Below are 24,534 nucleotides of genomic sequence, written 5' to 3'. Positions count from 1 at the left end.
CATGAACAAAGGAAATCCAGGCAGAGCTTCTTTACATACCAAACTTGTACTTGGCTGAGAATCCCTTCCCGACTTCTACGTCGTCGCTGTGGAACTGAACCACTGCAGCGTTTCCACTGGAGGTGAAGGAGGGAATGGGTTCAGAGCCACAATAGGTTTGCTGTACAGGGGATGTAGTCTTGGGTCCATCTCGGAGAATGAGATAGTCATAGGAACAGTCATCAGAATACTCCACATCAAAGGAACTGATGGTAAGTGAGACCTGAAATGAAACACAAAAACGGATCTAGTCCAGATAAACACTGGCAAGCTCCCACATGTTGTTGTTACATTGAAGACAATGAAATGGACATTATAAAAGATACATCATTTAATATCACGATATAGATTTGTTTGCCCTCAGTGTTAATGCAATTGTTTTTCTTCTTCAAATACTTCTACAGACGTTTGTCCAAGCGGATCAGGTGAGTAGTGAACGTACCGAGGCGCCTCGATCATTCATACAGAGATGCTGCTGGTTTGTTCTTGAGTGTTTCTTACCTTGTACCCTTTAGGGGCGTTGATGATCCATGTGCAGTCTGTATTAGTGGGATATTCCAGTGGATAATTGGGAGATGTAAAAGTTCCACTCACAGCAGTCAGTATGCCTCCGCATTGCACTAGAGAATGAGAATGGCAGTGTGTGTGAAATGCTGGAAACCCTTTTTAACTTGGGACAGGAGAAGCAAAAGAACATGTAAATAATGGGCAGAGCTGGCTGATTGTAACTTCCAACAGCCCCTCGACGTGTAACTGTTCATGAATCAGTAAAGAGCACAGACAGGACTGCTTAAGACAGTTAGAATTGCTTGGGTAAGAATTTGGGTAGTCTGTGACGCAAAACTTCCATTGTTCTCTGTCAGAAGCATGTTGCAGACATCTAGGAAGGGAATCAAACAGCAGATTTGAATTGGATAAGAACCTGCAGCCACACTGAGAAGAAGATGCACGAGGGATCTAACAGGTGGCTGCTGTCCAGTAACATCATAGCAAATTGTGCAGATAAAATCGATGGAACAATCTGTGTAAAAGATCATCTTCAGAAGACATGAGGCACATTGTACTTACTGCAGCCATAAAGCTTATTGATCTTTTGAATATCTCTAGGAGACATTGCTATTCTCTGTCCGATTTCTACCGTTTCATCTGGAATGGGTACAATAGTAGGCTGTCCAGTTGTATTTGAGAAAGCATCCCTGTGTAGATTTAAAGTAACAGTGTTTTAGTCAGATCAATACTGAAAAAGAGAAAAGATCTCATCACATTGTATGGTAGGTAATTGAGACAGGGTGAAGACCTGCACTTTCAGCTGCTGCTTCTTACCTTCCATAATGCATGATGGAGGTGTAGTCGTATGGCATGCCCAAGGTATTAATGTCCTGCTTGTAAAAGTTAGAAGCTTGCTCTGTAAAGGAAAGGAGATGCTGGTTAAGAAGGTTATGCTGCTACCCCAGAATCTGTTTCTGTGTTTTACTTCCAAACACCTATTGTAAAAGCATTAGTGAGAGGTCACCAATTATTCCATTTAAATGATAATGCATTGTGAAATCCAATTATGAACCCTGGCTGAACTGCACGCATTTGTTTTCAACATGCCATTAGAGGCATCAAAGAGTGTCGGGGTCTTTCCTTGACCACGATCCTTGCAATAAGGGCTGCCCAGTTAGTGCAGACTCCTCACTTTCTTGAGCTCTTCCTAACAGTTGAATCACACTGTATTTAGATAATGAAAAGCTATTGGGATACAAAGCCCTGGTAATGAAATATTCAAGCCCCGCTTTATTGTATTAGAACAATGTGTTGCTGCTCTCCACCCTCCCCTCAGCTCTCTCTCTCTCTCCAGTGCTCTTCATTGTGATTGTGTGAGCGCTCCAGGAAAGGACTCCTTGTGGTTTCCTTACCTTCTGGGATGTACTGCCAGTTGATTCTGACATAGCTGTCGCGGTCAGGTCTGCTCTGCTCGTGATAGAAGCCTAGCGAATGGATGAGCTCATGTTGAGCCGTGGCTTTGTAAACACAGCCTCCCTTTGACAGGGACACTTGCTGAGCGCCTTTATACTTTCCAATATTGGACCAGCAGCTATAGGTAGAAAGAGAATCTTGTTTAGAAATCTTGTACTTTTTTATCTATAAAAGTCATTGCATATTTGTGAAGTTTTGAGACATGCTTAGTATACACCTTTATCTTTGAATGGCACTGAAATGGTAGGGTTTGTCAGAGACACAGCAGAGTGGTCATTTACCCGTTCTGGGGACTGATATTTACGTAGTCTTTTTCTGTAGTTCGTGGTTTAAATCTAATGCAGGTCTGTACATCGAAGTCTGGGAATGCACTGGAGATTATTGCCTTCTCTTCAGCACCTGTAAAAAAGGATAAGCCAATTGAAACTCATTGATATTTGAATATATCAAAGCTTAACATCTCCCAGACCAGAGGGACCAATACTAACTCCATCAGTTACACTGACAACTTTAAACACGATGCCCTTTAGAAAGGACGGCTAGATTCCTGTGCACAAATAAATACAGAGCACTCTTTTACAAACAAGAAATGTTTCAAAGATAAATGCAAGTCTCTTCGAAGTCAGTATTCTTCGTATTTGTCAAAATGAATCTTAGGTTTCCACTCAGCACATGAAGTAGACATGTGTTTTTCATACTGCAGTTTTATTTGTCCTTGTTTCATTAAATATGGTCTCACTGGTACTATTAAACATATTGAATGTTAATAGAAAGCATTCTTCGAAGTGCTTCGTGTACGTACTGTATTCACTGGAGATCGTATAAGGCACATAAACAAATCCATCAGAGGCCTTCGGCCAAAAGCATGAGTTGTCCGGGCAGTTCATGGCATTCCTGGAGTTTGACACGACAATGTCACCCTCCATCATATGCGCTTTGATTTCTGTTTGAAAATTGAGCAGAGAAACATCTTAAAGGGGAACTCGTTTTAGCCACAATATGCATTTTTATGTACTTCTCTAGGATAAAAGAAACAAAACACATCAATCCATTTGAATGATCATTATGTTAGTGGTAATGAGCAGTTTACAGAAGTAGGTAAGACACTACCAATCTAATCTCAATGTGCTTCTGTTAAGAGCTCATAGATGTATAAATGAAGACACTCATCTCAAGTAGAATATGCCAGCCTTAACTTCCATGCAATAAGCAGACCCAATATTTCAAAAGGCAGTAAAAGTCTCTTCTATATATTTAGAAGCTTTCTTACCTTTATTGGCTTCTAAGATGATGCTGAAGACATCCTTATCTTCAGGGATCCTTGGGCTACTTCTTTCTCTTTGACCTACAGAAGCAAAGCACACCTGTGTGAAATCCTGTGTGCACGGGCAGCGTGTGGAATCCAGTGCTGTGTACTAATACTGGAGCAGAGTGGAATAGAGTCCCCCTGTAATACACTGCTGGCACACTGACACACACTCATGCACTACATAGTCAAAGCATTTCCTCCAGCGTGGCATCTGTGTTACAAACAGATACACAAACACACTGGCCGTGCTGAAGAGACTCCAAATTCAGTTGCTTCGTTGTTTGGGTCCATCTTTGTAAAACAAGAGTTTTTCTCCTTTCAAACAACAGAAGTACATGATACCCCAGAGTAAAGGTTTATGAATCTGGTCCAGTGTATCGTACATCCTGAATTACAAAGATTAACTCATTGCAATGTAAAATTCAACAGATATGCTTTATTTTCCCCCGTATGAGACACATATAAAAACTAAATCTAGGAACTTGCCTTTTCCACTTTGGTCCCCCTGCAACAACATAAGAAAGGGAAGACAAACACAGATGCGTTATTGAAATGTTTAAGAGCCCAGTAAAAATGCATTTGAAATGAGAAGCGCTGCAGCTGTGCGGCTTTGTTACCTTCAGAGGCTTGCCCTGTGAGACACTGAGCAGCAGTGCTAAAGTGGCGAGCACCAGTTTGTGATCCATCTTCATCTGCTGCTGCAATGTTCTGAGAAGCTCAGGAGATTCGTCTTTTTTCTTCGCTTGATGCTTTAGCACATCTGAGCATGGGCTTATATACATCCAGCCAAAGGTGTGTCCGTCAAGGGAGCTTAAAGCCATTCAATTACTGGATAAGGTGAAGTTTGCATTGGGTTTTAAAGTCCTTAATCTTGTGTAAAATCTTGTGTCACCCTATAGAATTAACTAACTGTGCTTCATAAAGTCAAATGAAACCTGCTGAATAATGTTACGTTAACATATTGAATTACAGACCGCTTTGTAGTTTTCCATATACTTAACGAAAAATGTGACATTTTGAAATCTAACATGAAACACTTTATTAGTATTATGGCTATCGGTAGAGTTTTTGTGATATAGTTTTGAAGTCTCTTTGATTACATGATGTTAAATAAAATATCTAAATTATGTTCATATAGTTTATTTGTATTAAATAATGTCTCAATCCTAAAATTGCAGGTAGTGTAAAACTTTTGGCCATAGCTGTACTTACAGTATCTTCGTGTGCGCACAGTACAAGCACAAAGATACAGATGTGCAATCCTAGGAAACAAGCTTGATTTTAGTTTGAGCTCAGCAGACGCTTTTTTGGCTGAAAACGACACCACAGTGAAGACAGTGACTTTGTCATTAATTGCACCACACACACAAAGGCCAACAAAATGCTCAGATATATAGTAAAATGTATTGAATTTAAATCAAGGGAAGTAATGTTAAAACTTTACAATGCATTAGTAAGACCTCACCTAGAATACTGTGTTCAATTCTGGTCACCTCGCTACAAAAAGTATATTGCTGCTCTAGAAAGAATGCAAAGAAGACCAACCAGAATTATTCCTGGTTTAAAAGGCATGTCATATGCAGACAGGCTAAAATAATTGAATCTGTTCAGTCTTGAACAAAGACTGCGACGATCTGATTAATTCAGAATTCTAAAAGGTATTGACAATGCAAGTACCTGGAACAATAACATTTCAATATGAAACGCATTTCATTCTTTTTACATTGACTATTTGTTGTGTGATATACACCATAAAGGGGAGGAGCGCTTTTAAGATTGAAGGATTGACTGTTCATTTTCCTAGAATCTTTGTAAGCCTAGATTCCCCCACCTTTGTGGACATTAACCATCTAAAGTCATCCAGAGTATCTACTGTGCTTTGTTTAAATACACCCATTGTACAAACAACCCATGCATAGCACAACCCTGCCATTGTACTCAATGATATACTGTGCAATGGAGACGATACATAGCACAGCCCTGTCATTGCACTCAATGATATACTGTGCAATGGAGACGATACATAGCACAGCCCTGACATTGCACACAATGATATACTGTACAATAGAGACGATGCATAGCACAGCCCTGCCATTACACTCAATGATATAAGAACATAAGAACATAAGAACATAAGAAAGTTTACAAACGAGAGGAGGCCATTCAGCCCATCTTGCTCGTTTGGTTGTTAGTAGCTTATTGATCCCAAAATCTCATCAAGCAGCTTCTTGAAGGATCCCAGGGTGTCAGCTTCAACAACATTACTGGGGAGTTGATTCCAGACCCTCACAATTCTCTGTGTAAAAAAGTGTCTCCTATTTTCTGTTCTGAATGCCCCTTTTTCTAAACTCCATTTGTGACCCCTGGTCCTTGTTTCTTTTTTCAGGCTGAAAAAGTCCCTTGGGTCGACACTGTCAATACCTTTTAGAATTTTGAATGCTTGAATTAGGTCGCCACGTAGTCTTCTTTGTTCAAGACTGAACAGATTCAATTCTTTTAGCCTGTCTGCATATGACATGCCTTTTAAGCCCGGAATAATTCTGGTCGCTCTTCTTTGCACTCTTTCTAGAGCAGCAATATCTTTTTTATAGCGAGGTGACCAGAACTGAACACAATATTCAAGATGAGGTCTTACAAGTGCATTGTACAGTTTTAACATTACTTCCCTTGATTTAAATTCAACACTTTTCACAATGTATCCGAGCATCTTGTTAGCCTTTTTTATAGCTTCCCCACATTGTCTAGATGAAGACATTTCTGAGTCAACAAAAACTCCTAGGTCTTTTTCATAGATTCCTTCTCCAATTTCATGATATTTATATCTCCCATATGATATTTATAATGTGCAATGGAGACGATGCATAGCACAGCCCTGTCATTGCACTCAATGATATACTGTGCATAGCGACGATGCATAGCACAGCCCTGCCATTGCACTCAATGATATACTGTGCAATGGAGACGATGCATAGCACAGCCCTGCCATTGCACTCAATGATATACTGTGCAATGGAGACGATGCATAGCACAGCCCTGCCATTGCACTCAATGATATACTGTGCAATGGAGACGATGCATAGCACAGCCCTGCCATTGCACTCAATGATATACTGTGCAATGGAGACGATGCATAGCACAGCCCTGCCATTGCACTCAATGATATACTGTGCAATGGAGACGATGCATAGCACAGCCCTGCCATTGCACTCAATGATATACTGTGCAATGGAGACGATGCATAGCACAGCCCTGCCATTGCACTCAATGATATACTGTGCAATAGAGACGATGCATAGCACAGCCCTGCCATTGCACTCAATGATATACTGTGCAATGGAGACGATGCATAGCACAGCCCTGCCATTGCACTCAATGATATACTGTGCAATGGAGACGATACATAGCACAGCCCTGCCATTGCACTCAATGATATACTGTGCAATGGAGACGATGCATAGCACAGCCCTGCCATTGCAATCAATGATATACTGTGCAATGGAGACGATGCATAGCACAGCCCTGCCATTGCACTCAGTGATATACTGTGCAATGGAGACGATGCATAGCACAGACCTGCCATTGCACTAAATGATATACTCTGCAATGGAGAAGTTTTGAACACTACTAAAACTAACCCCATGCTCTCTGGATCTGCACCTAAACTGCACAATGTGAAAAGTAACCTAGCTCCGGTATCAAATGATGGCACTAGACTTGAAACTGTCCCACGATATCAATACCTTGGTTCTTGGCTTGACTCAGTGCTATATTTTGAAAACCATATTGAACATGCAGAGTTAAACTGGGACTTCTTCTATACAGGCAGGCAGTGTCTCTCGCTTGGACACGCCAGCGATATTACCTTTAATAGACTGTGCTGACTCAGTATACAAGAGCACTGGGCATACAGATCTGACAAAGCTGCTTCCCATCTACAACAGTGCTGCCAAATTGCTGCTGAATGCACATGAAGCACATATGCATGGAACATCTAGCAGGGCTGTGACATGTCAGTGGTCAAAGATCCCAATTAACACACATAACTAAACCTGCTTCACACTGAACACAATCCCAAATACGTTGCTTAGAAGCTTGAAACTAACCCGGCCACATGATTATTTTTCTCAAACTCCAAAGATAATTATTGACTGTTTATTTTTCCTAGTCTTTGTAACCCTAGATTCAGCCTCATCTCTTCCACACCTTTATTTATATGAACGATCTGGGGGCGTTAGTATTTAATGCATCTATTGTTCAGATTCTGCCCTGTTTGTACACTCACTGTACCTACAATACACCCAGGACATCCACAAACCTGTGTCACACACTGGAGCTACCAGTGAGAGGGTCTGGGTGAGTCCAGTGTCACACACTGGAGCTACCAGTGACAGAGGGACTGGGTGAGTCCAGAGTCACTGGGTGAAGCCTGTCACAGCATTGAGAGAGGTCTTTAACACAAAACGTACTTCAGAGGTTGTCGTTTCTTCTTGTTGTTGTGTGGAACATAACTGGATATGGAATGTCTGCTTTCCAAAATAGAACAGAATTTCAGTTATTCTTTTCATAAAATTGCATAAGGTTGTGTCAAAACACAGAACTGGGTAATAAAGCACAGCACAGGGTAATAAAGCACAGTGAAGCACAGCACAGTGTAATAAAGCACAGTGAAGCACAGTACAGGGTAATAAAGCACAGGGTAATAAAGCACAGCACAGGGTAATAAAGCATAGTGAAATACAGCACAGGGTAATAAAGCACAGTGAAGCACAGCACAGGGTAATAAAGCACAGTGAAGCACAGTACAGGGTAATAAAGCACAGTGAAAGCACAGCACAGGGTAATAAAGCACAGTGAAGCACAGAACTGGGTAATAAAGCACAGTGAAGCACAGCACAGGGTAATAAAGCAAGCACACAGGGTAACAAAGCACAGTGAAGCACAGTACAGGGTAATAAAGCACAGTGAAGCACAGCATGGGGTAATAAAGCACAGAAGAAGCACAGCACGGGGTAATAAAGCACAGTGAAGCACAGCACAGGGTAATAAAGCACAGTGAAGCACAGCACAGGGTAATAAAGCACAGTGAAGCACAGCACAGGGTAATAAAGCACAGTGAAGCACAGCACAGGGTAATAAAGCACAGTGAAGCACAGCACAGGGTAATAAAGCACAGTGAAGCACAGCACAGGGTAATAAAGCACAGTGAAGCACAGCACAGTGTAATAAAGCACAGTGAAGCACAGCACAGTGTAATAAAGCACAGTGAAACACAGGGTAATAAAGCACAGCACAGTGAAGCACAGTACAGGGTAATAAAGCACAGTGAAGCACAGCACAGGGTAATCAAGCACAGTGAAGCACAGCACAGTGTAATAAAGCACAGTAAAAGCACGGTGAAGCATTGGTAAGTATGGTAAAGCATATTAATAAACATGGCAAACCAGGGTAAACTAGGATAAATGCAAACTATAACCATGGGAAAATCATCGGCAAAACTGCAAAAATACCATTCCCACTTACTGGGGTAAAGCTTTATAAAAGAGTCTCCAACCTTCCAGCTGGAAAACATTGGAAAGCCAGGAGGGCAGCACTGTCACTGTCATCTCGTAATGTTTCTAAATGAATCCCCATGGACTGGTTCACAGTCATGGATGAAGATACAATGAAACAGACGGAGCAGTCTAATTCATCAGTGTACAAACTGGGGACGGCTGATGCTGTTAACTTGTTAGTTTCTTGTATTTTAATTGCTAGTAAAAGGGCTCCCGAGTGGCGCATCCAGCTAAAGGCACAGCAGGATGTGTCCTATAGCCTGGGGATTGCAGGTTCGAGTCCAGGCTATGTCACAGCTGACCGTGACCAGGAGTTCCCAGGGGGTGGCTCACAATTGGCCAAACATTTCTATCAAGAGTGTGTCTGCAATGGCAGCCTTCACACAATCCCAGCTCTGCAAAGCACAGCACCTTTATAAACCCATTGGACTTTCAAATCCATCCACAAAACTAGAGTAGTTTAAAATGAACAAATGGTACATTACAACAAACTGATTGAATGGTACAGTCGTGAGATTGAAAAATCAAGCTCGTTTCCTACGATTGCACATCTGTAAAAAGAACAATATATCTTTGTAATTGTACTGTGTGCACATGGAGATGCTGTATGAATGTTCTTAGCTTTTACACAAGATTAAGGACTTTAAAACCCAATGCAAACTTCATCTTATCTGGTATCATGTGTGGATCCACTAATTGAATGGCTTTAAGCTCCCTTGACAGACACACCTTTGGCTGGATTTATATAAGCCCATGCTCAGATGTGCTAAAGCATCAAGCGAAGAAAAAAGACGAATCTCCTGAGCTTCTCAGAACATTGCAGCAGCAGATGAAGATGGATCACAAACTGGTGCTCGCCACTTTAGCACTGCTGCTCAGTGTCTCACAGGGCAAGCCTCTGAAGGTAACAAAGCCGCACAGCTGCAGCGCTTCTCATTTCAAATGCATTTTTACTGGGCTCTTAAACATTTCAATAACGCATCTGTGTTTGTCTTCCCTTTCTTATGTTGTTGCAGGGGGACCAAAGTGGAAAAGGCAAGTTCCTAGATTTAGTTTTTATATGTGTCTCATACGGGGGAAAATAAAGCGTATCTGTTGAATTTTACATTGCAATGAGTTAATCTTTGTAATTCAGGATGTACGATACACTGGACCAGATTCATAAACCTTTACTCTGGGGTATCATGTACTTCTGTTACTTGAAAGGAGAAAAACGCCTGTTTTACAAAGATGGACCCAAACAACGAAGCAACTGAATTTGGAGTCTCTTCAGCACGGCCAGTGTGTTTGTGTATCTGTTTGTAACACAGATGCCACGCTGGAGGAAATGCTTTGACTATGTAGTGCATGAGTGTGTGTCAGTGTGCCAGCAGTGTGTCACAGGGGGACTCTATTCCACTCTGCTCCAGTATTAGTACACAGCACTGGATTCCACACGCTGCCCGTGCACACAGGATTTCACACAGGTGTGCTTTGCTTCTGTAGGTCAAAGAGAAAGAAGTAGCCCAGGGATCCCTGAAGATAAGGATGTCTTCAGCATCATCTTAGAAGCCAATAAAGGTAAGAAAGCTTCTAAACATATAGAAGAGACTTTTACTGCCTTTTGAAATATTGGGTCTGCTTATTGCATGGAAGTTAAGGCTGGCATATTCTACTTGAGATGAGTGTCTTCATTTATACATCTATGAGCTCTTAACAGAAGCACATTGAGATTAGTTTAGTAGTGTCTTACCTACTTCTGTAAACTGCTCATTACCACTAACATAATGATCATTCAAATGGATTGATGTGTTTTGTTTCTTTTATCCTAGAGAAGTACATAAAAATGCATATTGTGGCTAAAACGAGTTCCCCTTTAAGATGTTTCTCTGCTCAATTTTCAAACAGAAATCAAAGCGCATATGATGGAGGGTGACATTGTCATGTCAAACTCCAGGAATGCCATGAACTGCCCGGACAACTCATGCTTTTGGCCGAAGGCCTCTGATGGATTTGTTTATGTGCCTTATACGATCTCCAGTGAATACAGTACGTACACGAAGCACTTCGAAGAATGCTTTCTATTAACATTCAATATGTTTAATAGTACCAGTGAGACCATATTTAATGAAACAAGGACAAATAAAACTGCAGTATGAAAAACACATGTCTAGTTCATGTGCTGAGTGGAAACCTAAGATTCATTTTGACAAATACGAAGAATACTGACTTCGAAGAGACTTGCATTTATCTTTGAAACATTTCTTGTTTGTAAAAGAGTGCTCTGTATTTATTTGTGCACAGGAATCTAGCCGTCCTTTCTAAAGGGCATTGTGTTTAAAGTTGTCAGTGTAACTGATGGAGTTAGTATTGGTCCCTCTGGTTTGGGAGATGTTAAGCTTTGATATATTCAAATATCAATGAGTTTCAATTGGCTTATCCTTTTTTACAGGTGCTGAAGAGAAGGCAATAATCTCCAGTGCATTCCCAGACTTCGATGTACAGACCTGCATTAGATTTAAACCACGAACTACAGAAAAAGACTACATAAATATCAGTCCCCAGAATGGGTAAATGACCACTCTGCTGTGTCTCTGACGAACCTTACCATTTCAGTGCCTTTCAAGGTTAAAGGTGTATAGTAAGCGTGTCTCAAAACTTCACAAATATGCAACGACTTTTATAGATAAAAAGTACAAGATTTCTAAACAAGAATCTCTTTTCACCCATAGCTGCTGGTCCAATATTGGAAAGTATAAAGGCGCTCAGCAAGTGTCCCTGTCAAAGGGAGGCTGTGTTTACAAAGCCACGGCTCAACATGAGCTCATCCATTCGCTAGGCTTCTATCACGAGCAGAGCAGACCTGACCGCGACAGCTATGTCAGAATCAACTGGCAGTACATCCCAGAAGGTAAGGAAACCACAAGGAGTCCTTTCCTGGAGCGCTCACACAATCACAATGAAGAGCACTGGAGAGAGAGAGAGCTGAGGGGAGGGTGGAGAGCAGCAACACATTGTTCTAATACAATAAAGCGGGGCTTGAATATTTCATTACCAGGGCTTTGTATCCTAATAGCTTTTCATTATCTAAATACAGTGTGATTCAACTGTTAGGAAGAGCTCAAGAAAGTGAGGAGTCTGCACTAACTGGGCAGCCCTTATTGCAGGGATCGTGGTCAAGGAAAGACCCCGACACTCTTTGATGCCTCTAATGGCATGTTGAAAACAAATGCGTGCAGTTCAGCCAGGGTTCATAATTGGATTTCACAATGCATTATCATTTAAATGGAATAATTGGTGACCTCTCACTAATGCTTTTACAATAGGTGTTTGGAAGTAAAACACAGAAACAGATTCTGGGGTAGCAGCATAACCTTCTTAACCAGCATCTCCTTTCCTTTACAGAGCAAGCTTCTAACTTTTACAAGCAGGACATTAATACCTTGGGCATGCCATACGACTACACCTCCATCATGCATTATGGAAGGTAAGAAGCAGCAGCTGAAAGTGCAGGTCTTCACCCTGTCTCAATTACCTACCATACAATGTGATGAGATCTTTTCTCTTTTTCAGTATTGATCTGACTAAAACACTGTTACTTTAAATCTACACAGGGATGCTTTCTCAAATACAACTGGACAGCCTACTATTGTACCCATTCCAGATGAAACGGTAGAAATCGGACAGAGAATAGCAATGTCTCCTAGAGATATTCAAAAGATCAATAAGCTTTATGGCTGCAGTAAGTATAATGTGCCTCATGTCTTCTGAAGATGATCTTTTACACAGATTATTCCATCGATTTTATCTGCCCAATTTGCTATGATGTTACTGAACAGCAGCCACCTGTTAGATCCCTCGTGCATCCTCTTCTCAGTGTGGCTGCAGGTTCTTATCCAATTCAAATCTGCTGTTTGATTCCCTTCCTAGATGTCTGCAACATGCTTCTGACAGAGAACAATGGAAGTTTTGCGTCACAGACTACCCAAATTCTTACCCAAGCAATTCTAACTGTCTTAAGCAGTCCTGTCTGTGCTCTTTACTGATTCATTAACAGTTACACATCGAGGGGCTGTTGGAAGTTACAATCAGCCAGCTCTGCCCTTTATTTACATGTTCTTTTGCTTCTCCTGTCCCAAGTTAAAAAGGGTTTCCAGCATTTCACACACACTGCCATTCTCATTCTCTAGTGCAATGCGGAGGCATACTGACTGCTGTGAGTGGAACTTTTACATCTCCCAATTATCCACTGGAATATCCCACTAATACAGACTGCACATGGATCATCAACGCCCCTAAAGGGTACAAGGTAAGAAACACTCAAGAACAAACCAGCAGCATCTCTGTATGAATGATCGAGGCGCCTCGGTACGTTCACTACTCACCTGATCCGCTTGGACAAACGTCTGTAGAAGTATTTGAAGAAGAAAAACAATTGCATTAACACTGAGGGCAAACAAATCTATATCGTGATATTAAATGATGTATCTTTTATAATGTCCATTTCATTGTCTTCAATGTAACAACAACATGTGGGAGCTTGCCAGTGTTTATCTGGACTAGATCCGTTTTTGTGTTTCATTTCAGGTCTCACTTACCATCAGTTCCTTTGATGTGGAGTATTCTGATGACTGTTCCTATGACTATCTCATTCTCCGAGATGGACCCAAGACTACATCCCCTGTACAGCAAACCTATTGTGGCTCTGAACCCATTCCCTCCTTCACCTCCAGTGGAAACGCTGCAGTGGTTCAGTTCCACAGCGACGACGTAGAAGTCGGGAAGGGATTCTCAGCCAAGTACAAGTTTGGTATGTAAAGAAGCTCTGCCTGGATTTCCTTTGTTCATGATTGACGTGAGTGCTGTGTTTGAACTGGGCACTGCAGAACTACTTGCACAACATGACATCACTTTATTGAATGATGCAGTGTTATAACTTGCACTGCAATGGACATGTAATGCAATCATATCCAGTAAGAGATTAGCAAGTGAAGGTGGTTTAAGAATGGGCAGCGTGTTGGAACATTTCAAGCAGCCTTCAGCTCCTTTTAAAACTCAGCGCTGTGCAGAATATAAATATTGGCATGCAGCCCAGTGGTTTCTAAGTGTTTGGCTTACAAAGCCTTCAGCACCTCAACAGCATGTACAAATGCACATTCTGTGAAAAACAAGTTTAATGAACCCTGACAACTGATCCTTGAATCGTCCCTTCATTGCTGTATAACGATGATAATGCAAGGTGCTCAAGTCTCTGTTTCTATTTTTACAGTTCCAGTATGAACAAAGAACACAATCACAAGAGTTTCCTGGATTTGAACAAACGGGTCGTTTACACAAATATGAATGTAGAAGCAGAAAGTATAGTAAATCAAAAAAATAAATTGCCAAACCTAACAAGAGTTAAATCAGGTATTATATTTTGATTAATATGTATTGTATATGTATATATATATATATTATATGTATATATATATATAAAAATGATGTGTTTCTTTATAATCATATGTATATATATGTATATATATATATATGTCCTTTATTTTCTTAACAAAATATTGATTAACAGGTATTGTATTTGTAATAATGAATAAAAATGATTCTTTCTTTGATCAGAAATGTCGTGCATTTCCTTTTTTTCTTAACAAAATCCGTAACAGATGAGCTTTATAAGATTAGATATTGTAGCAGGTGTTCCCTCTTCCAGAGAAACTCCAGAGAGGCCCCATACCTGAAAACTTTAGAACTGTCTTCTTGTTATGAGGACTGGCAGGAACACACTTCCAATCCTAATTCCTGCAATACAAACAGGACACCGAAGCTTTGCAGGGCAATGAGACTAATCCCTACATACGAGATCAGGGACAGACCAAGCAAAAGAGTATGGAATGGTTCCCAAGCTGTCATTCACAATGGGAGGAAAAAGACAAAAGGGTAAAACGTGATACAATGAGGTCATAAAACCATCACAAAATAACGCAGTAGTTGATTCACTATTGTTTTTATTAGTTGTATAAATCACCCCCCTACCCCAATACAATGAGCAGGTTTCTGAAGTGGGGAGGGTGTGATAAGTGTGAGTTGTGTAGTGAATAAAGCAATGTCCAAACAGGTATGTTTCCCAAAAATCTCTGTGTTTTTTATAAATAAACAAAAAGAACCACCCCTCTACCAGCAATGATATCGGGGGGAACACGGTTAGTTTGCTGACCAAAACAAAAACAACACTCCACAATGATCCCCACTGCAACAGTCCCGTGCATGAAAGTGTGCTTTTAATCCGCAGGGTGGTGCTGGTGTCGTGTGGGGAGGGTAGTGCTCTGGTGATGCGGGCTGGCTCTGTGGCTACAGCCGCTGGCTCTGTACTCCTCCTCTGCAATAAAAAACAAACAACACGTAACAAAAGCAAACGCAATACTCCGGCCGGTGGTTTACGTTCTCAGCGCAAGGCAGCGTACCGACGTAGCTGCTTCCCCTTTGTACCCATACACACCTCCCTGCAAACAACCCGTCACCATGGTTTCTCCAATAGAGGGCCATCATGCAGCTGCTTGCAATGGAGTCGTTCCAGGTACTTGCAACTACGCGCCCCTCCTAATATGGTCACCTTCTGGTTTCCACCTACCATCAAGGTGGTCCATCTAGGAGGCAGCGTCCCACTGTCTTTACACGCCATCCTTTCTCGATGGGAGGGAGATTTTCAACATCGATTCTTTCGCTCTCTATCACAGGGGGTCATCATTCTTCAGTGCAAACAGAACCCAGTTCTTCACATATCTCTAGTGTTACTGTACATTGTCCAAGCTCAGATGTTTGCTCTTCCTTGTGTGACTCCCTTTTTAAGGGAGGCAGAATGCCTGAATCTCTTGTCACACACAGTGCAGGGAAAGGGCTTCTCTTCCCACAATCCGCACATGGATAAAGATTCTCTCCTGTGTGGATCTGCTGATGCACCACTAGAGTTTGAGGCTCCTTGAAGCTCTTCCCACAGACAGCACAGCGGTATGTGTACTCGCCTGTGTGAACCCACTTGTGTCTCTTGAGGTTCTGCCCCTGACTGAAATGCTTCCCACACACAGTTCGGTGAGAATCCTGCGTTTTGTAAGCAGTAACTAAAGAAAGAAAGAAATACATAAATAAATAAATTACAGAAATGGTGCTGTGAGTCATATTACATAATGTTACCATCAGGCAAAATGCTTTAAAAAGCAAGACGTCCCAGGAGTACAGCGGCACTCCAAATGTTACCCATTTCCTACCATGCAGAATAACTGGGAGGGGTGTGTGTTCATCACACTCACAGAAATGAGTTTGTGCAGTGATGCAGAATAACTGGCAGAGGTGTGTGTTCATCACACTCACAGAAATGAGTTTGTGCAGTGATGCAGAATAACTGAGAGGGGTGTGTGTTCATCACACTCACAGAAATGAGTTTGTGCAGTGATGCAGAATAACTGAGAGGGGTGTGTGTTCATCACACTCACAGAAATGAGTTTGTGCAGTGATGCAGAATAACTGAGAGGGGTGTGTGTTCATCACACTCACAGAAATGAGTTTGTGCAGTGATGCAGAATAACTGAGAGGGGTGTGTGTTCATCACACTCACAGAAATGAGTTTGTGCAGTGATGCAGAATAACTGAGAGGGGTGTGTGTTCATCACACTCACAGAAATGAGTTTGTGCAGTGATGCAGAATAACTGAGAGGGGTGTGTGTTCATCACACTCACAGAAATGAGTTTGTGCAGTGATGCAGAATAACTGAGAGGGGTGTGTGTTCATCACACTCACAGAAATGAGTTTGTGCAGTGATGCAGAATAACTGAGAGGGGTGTGTGTTCATCACACTCACAGAAATGAGTTTGTGCAGTGATGCAGAATAACTGAGAGGGGTGTGTGTTCATCACACTCACAGAAATGAGTTTGTGCAGTGATGCAGAATAACTGAGAGGGGTGTGTGTTCATCACACTCACAGAAATGAGTTTGTGCAGTGATGCAGAATAACTGAGAGGGGTGTGTGTTCATCACACTCACAGAAATGAGTTTGTGCAGTGATGCAGAATAACTGAGAGGGGTGTGTGTTCATCACACTCACAGAAATGAGTTTGTGCAGTGATGCAGAATAACTGAGAGGGGTGTGTGTTCATCACACTCACAGAAATGAGTTTGTGCAGTGATGCAGAATAACTGAGAGGGGTGTGTGTTCATCACACTCACAGAAATGAGTTTGTGCAGTGATGCAGAATAACTGAGAGGGGTGTGTGTTCATCACACTCACAGAAATGAGTTTGTGTAGTGATTCAGAATAACTGAGAGGGGTGTGTGTTCATCACACTCACAGAAATGAGTTTGTGCAGTGATGCAGAATAACTGAGAGGGGTGTGTGTTCATCACACTCACAGAAATGAGTTTGTGCAGTGATGCAGAATAACTGAGAGGGGTGTGTGTTCATCACACTCACAGAAATGAGTTTGTGCAGTGATGCAGAATAACTGAGAGGGGTGTGTGTTCATCACACTCACAGAAATGAGTTTGTGCAGTGATGCAGAATAACTGAGAGGGGTGTGTGTTCATCACACTCACAGAAATGAGTTTGTGCAGTGATGCAGAATAACTGAGAGGGGTGTGTGTTCATCACACTCACAGAAATGAGTTTGTGCAGTGATGCAGAATAACTGAGAGGGGTGTGTGTTCATCACACTCACAGAAATGAGTTTGTGCAGTGATGCAGAATAACTGAGAGGGGTGTGTGTTCATCACACTCACAGAAATGAGTTTGTGCAGTGATGCAGAATAACTGAGAGGGGTGTGTGTTCATCACACTCACAGAAATGAGTTTGTGCAGTGATGCAGAATAACTGAGAGGGGTGTGTGTTCATCACACTCACAGAAATGAGTTTGTGCAGTGATGCAGAATAACTGAGAGGGGTGTGTGTTCATCACACTCACAGAAATGAGTTTGTGCAGTGATGCAGAATAACTGAGAGGGGTGTGTGTTCATCACACTCACAGAAATGAGTTTGTGCAGTGATGCAGAATAACTGAGAGGGGTGTGTGTTCATCACACTCACAGAAATGAGTTTGTGCAGTGATGCAGAATAACTGAGAGGGGTGTGTGTTCATCACACTCACAGAAATGAGTTTGTGCAGTGATGCAGAATAACTGAGAGGGGTGTGTGTTCATCACACTCACAGAAATGAGTTTGTGCAGTGATGCAGAATAACTGAGAGGGGTGTGTGTTCATCACACTCACAGAAATGAGTTTGTGCAGTGATGCAGAATAACTGAGAGGGGTGTGTGTTCATCACACTCACAGAAATGAGTTTGTGCAGTGATGATGTGATGACGGCTAATTCATGTACAGAAGAGAGTCAACACCTGTCTTGGTTGCAGAAATTCATTTTCAAAGTTGAAGGGCATCCTACCTGCATTGGTAGTAAAATTATCAAAATATCAAGTATACCAAGAAATGAAGTGAACAAAGTGGGGTGAAACAAGCTTTATGCAATCACTAAAGCAATGCAGGGTCAAGTCTACTATCAACATACAATCACTAAAGCAATGCAGGGTCAAGTCAATTCTGAACATACACATTTTGTATTATACTTGATCTCTGAAATGGAAGTGCTAGCATGAGAGAATGATCAGATGAAAGCCACATTATCCCTCCCTGTCTTTCCTGCTCATGAATTCTCTGTTTGTACTTACATGTTCAACTGGTGCTGGAGGAGGAGGGGTTCTTAGTATAAATAATAGTAATAATAATATGAGATGCTACAGAATAAATATGAAAGTGACCTTCAGGTGAAACGAAACTGTTGCATTGATTAACATTAAAATGTTGTAGCTTGGATGAATAGAATGTTGTCTTATATGATGTCACAAGGATGTCATAAAGACATCACAATGGGGCTTACTGTAGGGTTAGGTTTTTGATGGCATGACAACCATTTGTTTTTGTTTAAAGTAAAATTCCTATTGATGTAATTGTGTTCCATGGATTGTGACATCACCTCTATTTGCATCTTTATTGAATATAGCACCTGTAGGGACTTAAAGACCAGGTCAGAAGTGGAAATTTCAATCAAGCTGTGTTTATTCTGAGATCTCTCACACACACACACACACACACACACACACACACACACACACACACAATGGGGGATATAAAGGTGGGGGTGGGGGGGGGTATTTCCCCCACCACCCCCCCCCCCCCCCCCCCCCCCCCACACACACACACTGGGGAATGGGGGCTGTATTTCCACCCCCCGTCCCCGTCCCCCACACACACACATTGGAGAATGGGAGCTGTATTTCTTGGCTACAGCTACATTAAGCCATGGTCACATGGGCAACACGGGGGAAAACAGTTGTGGCATGTTTCCTCATGTGACCACCCTGGACAACAAACTGACAACAAACTAGTGTTGCCAGCTTTAGAACACTGCTCTATTTTTCAGCAACTCGAGGGCGGCATGCAGACTTCCAGCCAATCAGATTGTATAGTAGCATCACATGGTTAAAGAAAACACGACAACGTAGAAGCGTGACTCAGTAGTTAATAATAGAGAATAAATGCTGAGCATCTGAAAGCACTTTACAATACATAGCAGTAAAACACAACAAAATAGAATACAAACAGCATGTACACAGGCATGTAGATACAAATAAAGACAGAAAGCAACAAGTTCAGTTACATAAAACCTAACCACGAATGACTGAATATTTTTTTGTATTTTTTGACTGTATTTTTTTTATGTTAGCTACAGTCACTTCCGTGGGAATACCAATCAAAGTAAATCTCTCATTGCTAAATAAAAATATGAGGAAAGCAAACCAATTGAAGACAAAAACAAAAGCAAAAGCATTGCCATTTCTGGAGGTCTGAAGTAGGTCTATGATGTAACATCTCTCTCTCTCCCTCTCTCTCTCTCTCTCTCCTCTCTCTCTCTCTCTCTCTCTCTCTCTCTCTCTCTCTCTCTCTCTCTCTCTCTCTCTCTCTCTCTCTCTCTCTCTCTCTCTCTCTCTTTAATCTGTAAGTTAATTGACAAACACAAGAGCTTATTTCCTACAGACCAGAGTACTCCATTTAATATTCAGGCAGATTACAGAGAATCGCAGACAATGTTTCTTGATTTATTCATATATAGTCCTGCTACCTATTCAGGGAGGGATAAATTGGGTGCAATCAGAACCCCCAATTATATAATACTTAATAAATAATCAAACCATTTTCCCATTAAATAAACAATAATTCAATATACACACCTTTCAATTAGATCAATCAAAAACTCAATTTTTTAATCTATATATTAGCACATGAAGGGCTACATCCCTATCACAAGATACAACTGGGCACTGTAAGAAAGAAAATATATCGGACACCCAAAGTCCAGTTTCAAAACCAGAAGTTGCTTTATGGTGATATGCAAGAGCAGAGATACAGCAAACAGCACGCTGGAGAGAAGTCAAAGAATTCTGTCACAGCAGCAGAGTTTCCATACAGCTTTTATACTGTGATCAAAACAAGTCATCACACTGCTCACCCCCATCAAACATTATTGACACTCTCTGTGTAATAGTGTCTACAAAATCAATCTTCTGATTCAGCTGTTTATTTAACTTGTCCCACCAACAACGCTGTACACAATTCCAAAGTAAAAAGGTTACGATCAATAAAGCAATAAAAGCATATGTGCACCTAGGGCAAAGAATCCAACACACTGATGGGATTCCTTCTCATTCTCCTGTGCTTTGATTTTCAGAGCCCCTACAATTTGTTGAGCTGTACCATGGTACAGAGCCAATCGCTTTTGTAAATCATCATGAGCATTCCTTGGGACTTCCCCCAGGTGTATGTCCATTATTTAAGCACTAACCACACCCAACATGCCCTGCACAAACAACTTACAGCTGATACCCTGGTCAATATTGTACACCCCTATTTCTACAGCTCTCAGGATCTCTGTGATCGCCTCTCCTTGTAGATCACAGCTTGGATAGTATATATATATATATATCGCTTCAGAGTGCTGAATCCCTTTCCCTGCCCTATGTGCTACATCTGTGATCGAGTGACCCAATTCCTCTATGTTAATTGTATTCAAAACAGAATTTCCAGCACCAAACCATACTGCTGTATCATCAAAGAGCTTCTTCCATTTAGACTGTGGTTTGTCAGAGTACTGAGCCTGTTGTGTGGTAAACGACCTGTATTCCTGGATCATTTCTTTAACTGTTTTTGGAGCCATAGGACCATTGTAGGGAACTTCTTACAATGTTCATTAAACATAACTGTTACATTGGTAAAATTGTATTGTACATGTGTCAAAACCAAAAACATCGAAGCTACAGGGTAATTAATAACTCCTACCCGACTAGCATTGTCTATATCCGAGCCATCGGCCATAGTAATTTTACATGAAAGCCTTAAAAGAGTGTTATTCAAATCAAGGTAATCTTCACCATTTCCGGCTATATAAAATTCGATAGGGGAGTTATTTCCACATAAATGCTTTTATCTATACGTGTTTGTGTATAGGGTACTGTAAATAAGTCCAGTTCGGATTTGACACATTCCTGAGACATGATTTTCAGTATGAATACAGACCGTGAAAGCGGGGCCTCACGATCCTTCTGGCTTTTGGGGTTTTAAGCAGGAGGTGTCAGAAAAGTTTCCACAGGGATAACTGGCTTGTGGCAGCCAAGCGTTCATAGCGACGTCGCTTTTTGATCCTTCGATGTCGGCTCTTCCTATCATTGTGAAGCAGAATTCACCAAGGCTGCCCCCTACCACCGGGCAGCCCCAGCCCCCACAGTCCGTTCACCGTCCCCTCTGCCGAGCCTTCAACATTTACCTGATAGATAAATCTGAAAAACATTATCGTTCAGCAATTAAATCTTGTGTTTTCCCAAAATAAAGTCTGCACACCGGGAGCGCAGTGAACGACACGAATACAGTGCGAGTACAAAATAAATGATGTGTAGTCACGAAAAGAAAAGACTGTCTTCTTTTGAGGAGATGAAATAAAGTAAATACAACACCAAAGATCCTGGGTACACCGCACACTAAAAAAGGAAACAGTTCGGGTATACCTCCGGCTTGTTAAAGAGCTAATGTGATTATTATTATTATTATTAGCCAACATTATTAAAACAAAGAAGCGTCATTTTACAGAAATACGAAACCAGTGTGCGCTCCCCGTCACTTGACTAAAATGGGGGTGAAATAAAGAGATATATGCATGCCATCAATTTCCAATAGCTCTGCTATTTCTTGACACGTGGCGTCCTTCTTTTTACTGTCTTTATAACCACGGACACTGGCATCACAAAGATCATTACATTACATTGTTGGACTTTTGTAATTAAATTCTGTTTGGTGTATTTTTGCTTGTTTGTTTGTTTCTGTGGTAATCTCTGAGCGAGCGAGGCACTGACAGTCTGTCAGCCACTACCTTTGACCTTATTTCTGATCGGTCCACTGCGACGCGAACAGCGTGTAGGAAAATACAAATAAAACAACGTATTGTGCATTACTCCATGTAAATGAACAGTTTTCATTATTTTTAATTTGCAGCTCGCGTCAGGTGTGCATATCTCATTAACATGCAAGCCCGCGCCCATTGACGCGTTTGATTTGGCATTGCAAAAATAAAATACACGATTTACATTAAATCCGGGAAACAATGCCTGTTAACACATTTTTTTTTTTACGCTTGTCGCCCCTGTTCACTGCAGTTTCACTGACACATTCGTCACTTCAAACATCATTTCTCCGGTTCTAGTCCTAGAGTGATCGTCAGTGGCTCATTTGAAAGGGAACGACTTGGCCTAATTAACTGTCATTTGTGTATTTATTTAAAATGTTCTATACTTTTTTTATTTATTATTTTTTTTTTTTTTTATTATTTTTTTTAACAGAACCGCCCGCCCTCCTTAGTGACTCTCCACGCCCCCACTTTGCGCACCTCTGCTCCAGGCCGCAGTAACTTTCCTTACAATTGGGACCCTCCCAGCGGCTATCTGGAGCCGCTCAGTTCCTTGCAATTGGGACCCTCCCAGCGGCTATCTGGAGCCGCTCAGTTCCTTGCAATTGGGACCCTCCCAGCGGCTATCTGGAGCCGCTCAGTTCCTTGCAATTGGGACCCTCCCAGCGGCTATCTGGAGCCGCTCAGTTCCTTGCAATTGGGACCCTCCCAGCGGCTATCTGGAGCCGCTCAGTTCCTTGCAATTGAGACCCTCCCAGCGGCTATCTGGAGCCGCTCAGTTCCTTGCAATTGGGACCCTCCCAGCGGCTATCTGGAGCCGCTCAGTTCGTTGCAGTTATTAAGCTGCGTAACCCCGGTGAAGTTAGGTTGATATTGGATATCGGATATTCGGGTGGATATTCAATATTCGCGCAAAACACTAATATTTCACCCAATGAAAGATGTCATGCTAAGGAGTAATTTAAGCCATGTCTCGTTGATTTGCGAGTTAGCAATCTCTAGTTATGAACACGGAAAATAAGTGTACATATTCACTATACATTGTACAGTAGGTTACGTCATTTAATGCTTCACAGCTCCTACATACAAACTCGCAATACAATGCTTTAGTTGGCTACACGTTTATTCTCAGTCTTTATAAGCAATAATGGACACTACTCTCGATTTATTTTATAAATAAAATAATAGTTATGAATAAAATAATAGTTATTCATTCCATTATTATCAGCAATAAGAAAAATACCGTATCTGATACATTTAGTCCATGAAGCAGTATCTGCATACAGTGCCTATGGGAAGTGTTCACCCCCTTGGACGTTTTCACAGTTTGTTGTGTTGCAACCTGAAATCTTGATGCATTTAAATGGGATCCCCCCCCCCCCCAAATCAAAGCAACATAAATGAAAACAATGCAGCACTGACTTTGTCCCACGTGCTACTGTACAGTGCAGGTCACAGCAAAGCCAACGCAGAGGCAGTGATAGGCTAATTAAAACATCGCTGTCATCTCAACAGTAAATAAGAAAGTTAACAGCTTTTTTATATTATATTTTGCTACTTTTTTTGTGTTTGTCTAAATGCAATGCACACAGGAAGACGAATGAATAAAAAAGCCAGTCTACAGAAGAAAGATGCGTAGTTTGCGTCTCTTGCGTTGTGCAGTAGTTCACACGGTTTCTTTCCTCCCCTCGCCAACTGAAAGTGTCCCGATTTTTCACTCTTGCTGTCTGATCACCCTATTTGCAAGTGAACTCATTTTTTTTTAGGATAAGTGGACTGGATGTTCACACTGTCTGCAATGCATCTTTGGGTATTTTTAAGCTGGCAGTGATTGGAGGATTGTTCTGTTTTTGTCAGCATATGTTTCAAGTATATATCATTTTCTATCTCTTTGTATTGCTATGGAAGCAGCACTGGAGGAGAATTCCACCTGGATTTTGGTGTCCGACCACATTTCTAAGTGTCCTCGATTCTTGCACTGTCTATTTTGTTCCCCTTGAGTTTTTTTTTTTAATTATTTTTTACTGAACTTAATAGACACAACGCTACCAACCAAAAACAGCCGTGAAACTTCACTTTCTCCTCATCCAACTACAAAGGTCGAAGTGTGTGGTTTGTTTCCTGTGTGCAAATGAGCTGTGTTCCCCTATTGTTCACCCTGCAGTTTAGCAAGCGAACCGACCTCACCTCTTCAGCTGGACTCGTT

At 41.5% G+C, this 24,534-nt stretch overlaps 2 protein-coding genes across 2 annotated transcripts; one reads left to right on the top strand and one right to left on the bottom strand.

Moving 5' to 3' along the window:
• Nucleotides 1–31: 31 nt before the first annotated feature.
• Nucleotides 32–3,996, bottom strand: LOC121311910 (high choriolytic enzyme 1-like). Its single transcript, XM_041244026.1, has 11 exons — nt 3,928–3,996; nt 3,797–3,815; nt 3,272–3,346; nt 2,804–2,944; nt 2,283–2,400; nt 1,941–2,119; nt 1,363–1,444; nt 1,104–1,235; nt 962–972; nt 541–659; nt 32–262 (listed from the first exon to the last, which is right to left on the bottom strand). The coding sequence occupies exons 1-11, from the start codon at nt 3,994–3,996 to the stop codon at nt 32–34; spliced, it is 1,176 nt and encodes a 391-aa protein (XP_041099960.1).
• Nucleotides 3,997–9,697: 5,701 nt separating this feature from the next.
• Nucleotides 9,698–23,152, top strand: LOC121311912 (high choriolytic enzyme 1-like; the record flags this gene model as incomplete). The annotated part of the gene is made up of 12 exons (XM_041244028.1): nt 9,698–9,766; nt 9,879–9,897; nt 10,348–10,422; nt 10,750–10,890; nt 11,294–11,411; nt 11,574–11,752; nt 12,247–12,328; nt 12,456–12,587; nt 12,719–12,729; nt 13,032–13,150; nt 13,429–13,651; nt 22,820–23,152. Coding segments are annotated over exons 1-12 (1,501 nt in total), but the record flags the coding sequence as incomplete, so codon positions are not given.
• Nucleotides 23,153–24,534: the final 1,382 nt, after the last annotated feature.

The sequence above is a fragment of the Polyodon spathula genome, unplaced genomic scaffold (genome assembly GCF_017654505.1).
Source record: "Polyodon spathula isolate WHYD16114869_AA unplaced genomic scaffold, ASM1765450v1 scaffolds_3351, whole genome shotgun sequence".
NCBI classification, from domain to species: Eukaryota; Metazoa; Chordata; class Actinopteri; order Acipenseriformes; family Polyodontidae; genus Polyodon; species Polyodon spathula.
The sequence above is the reverse complement of the archived record's forward strand: the minus strand, read 5'-3'. Positions and strand labels throughout refer to the sequence as shown.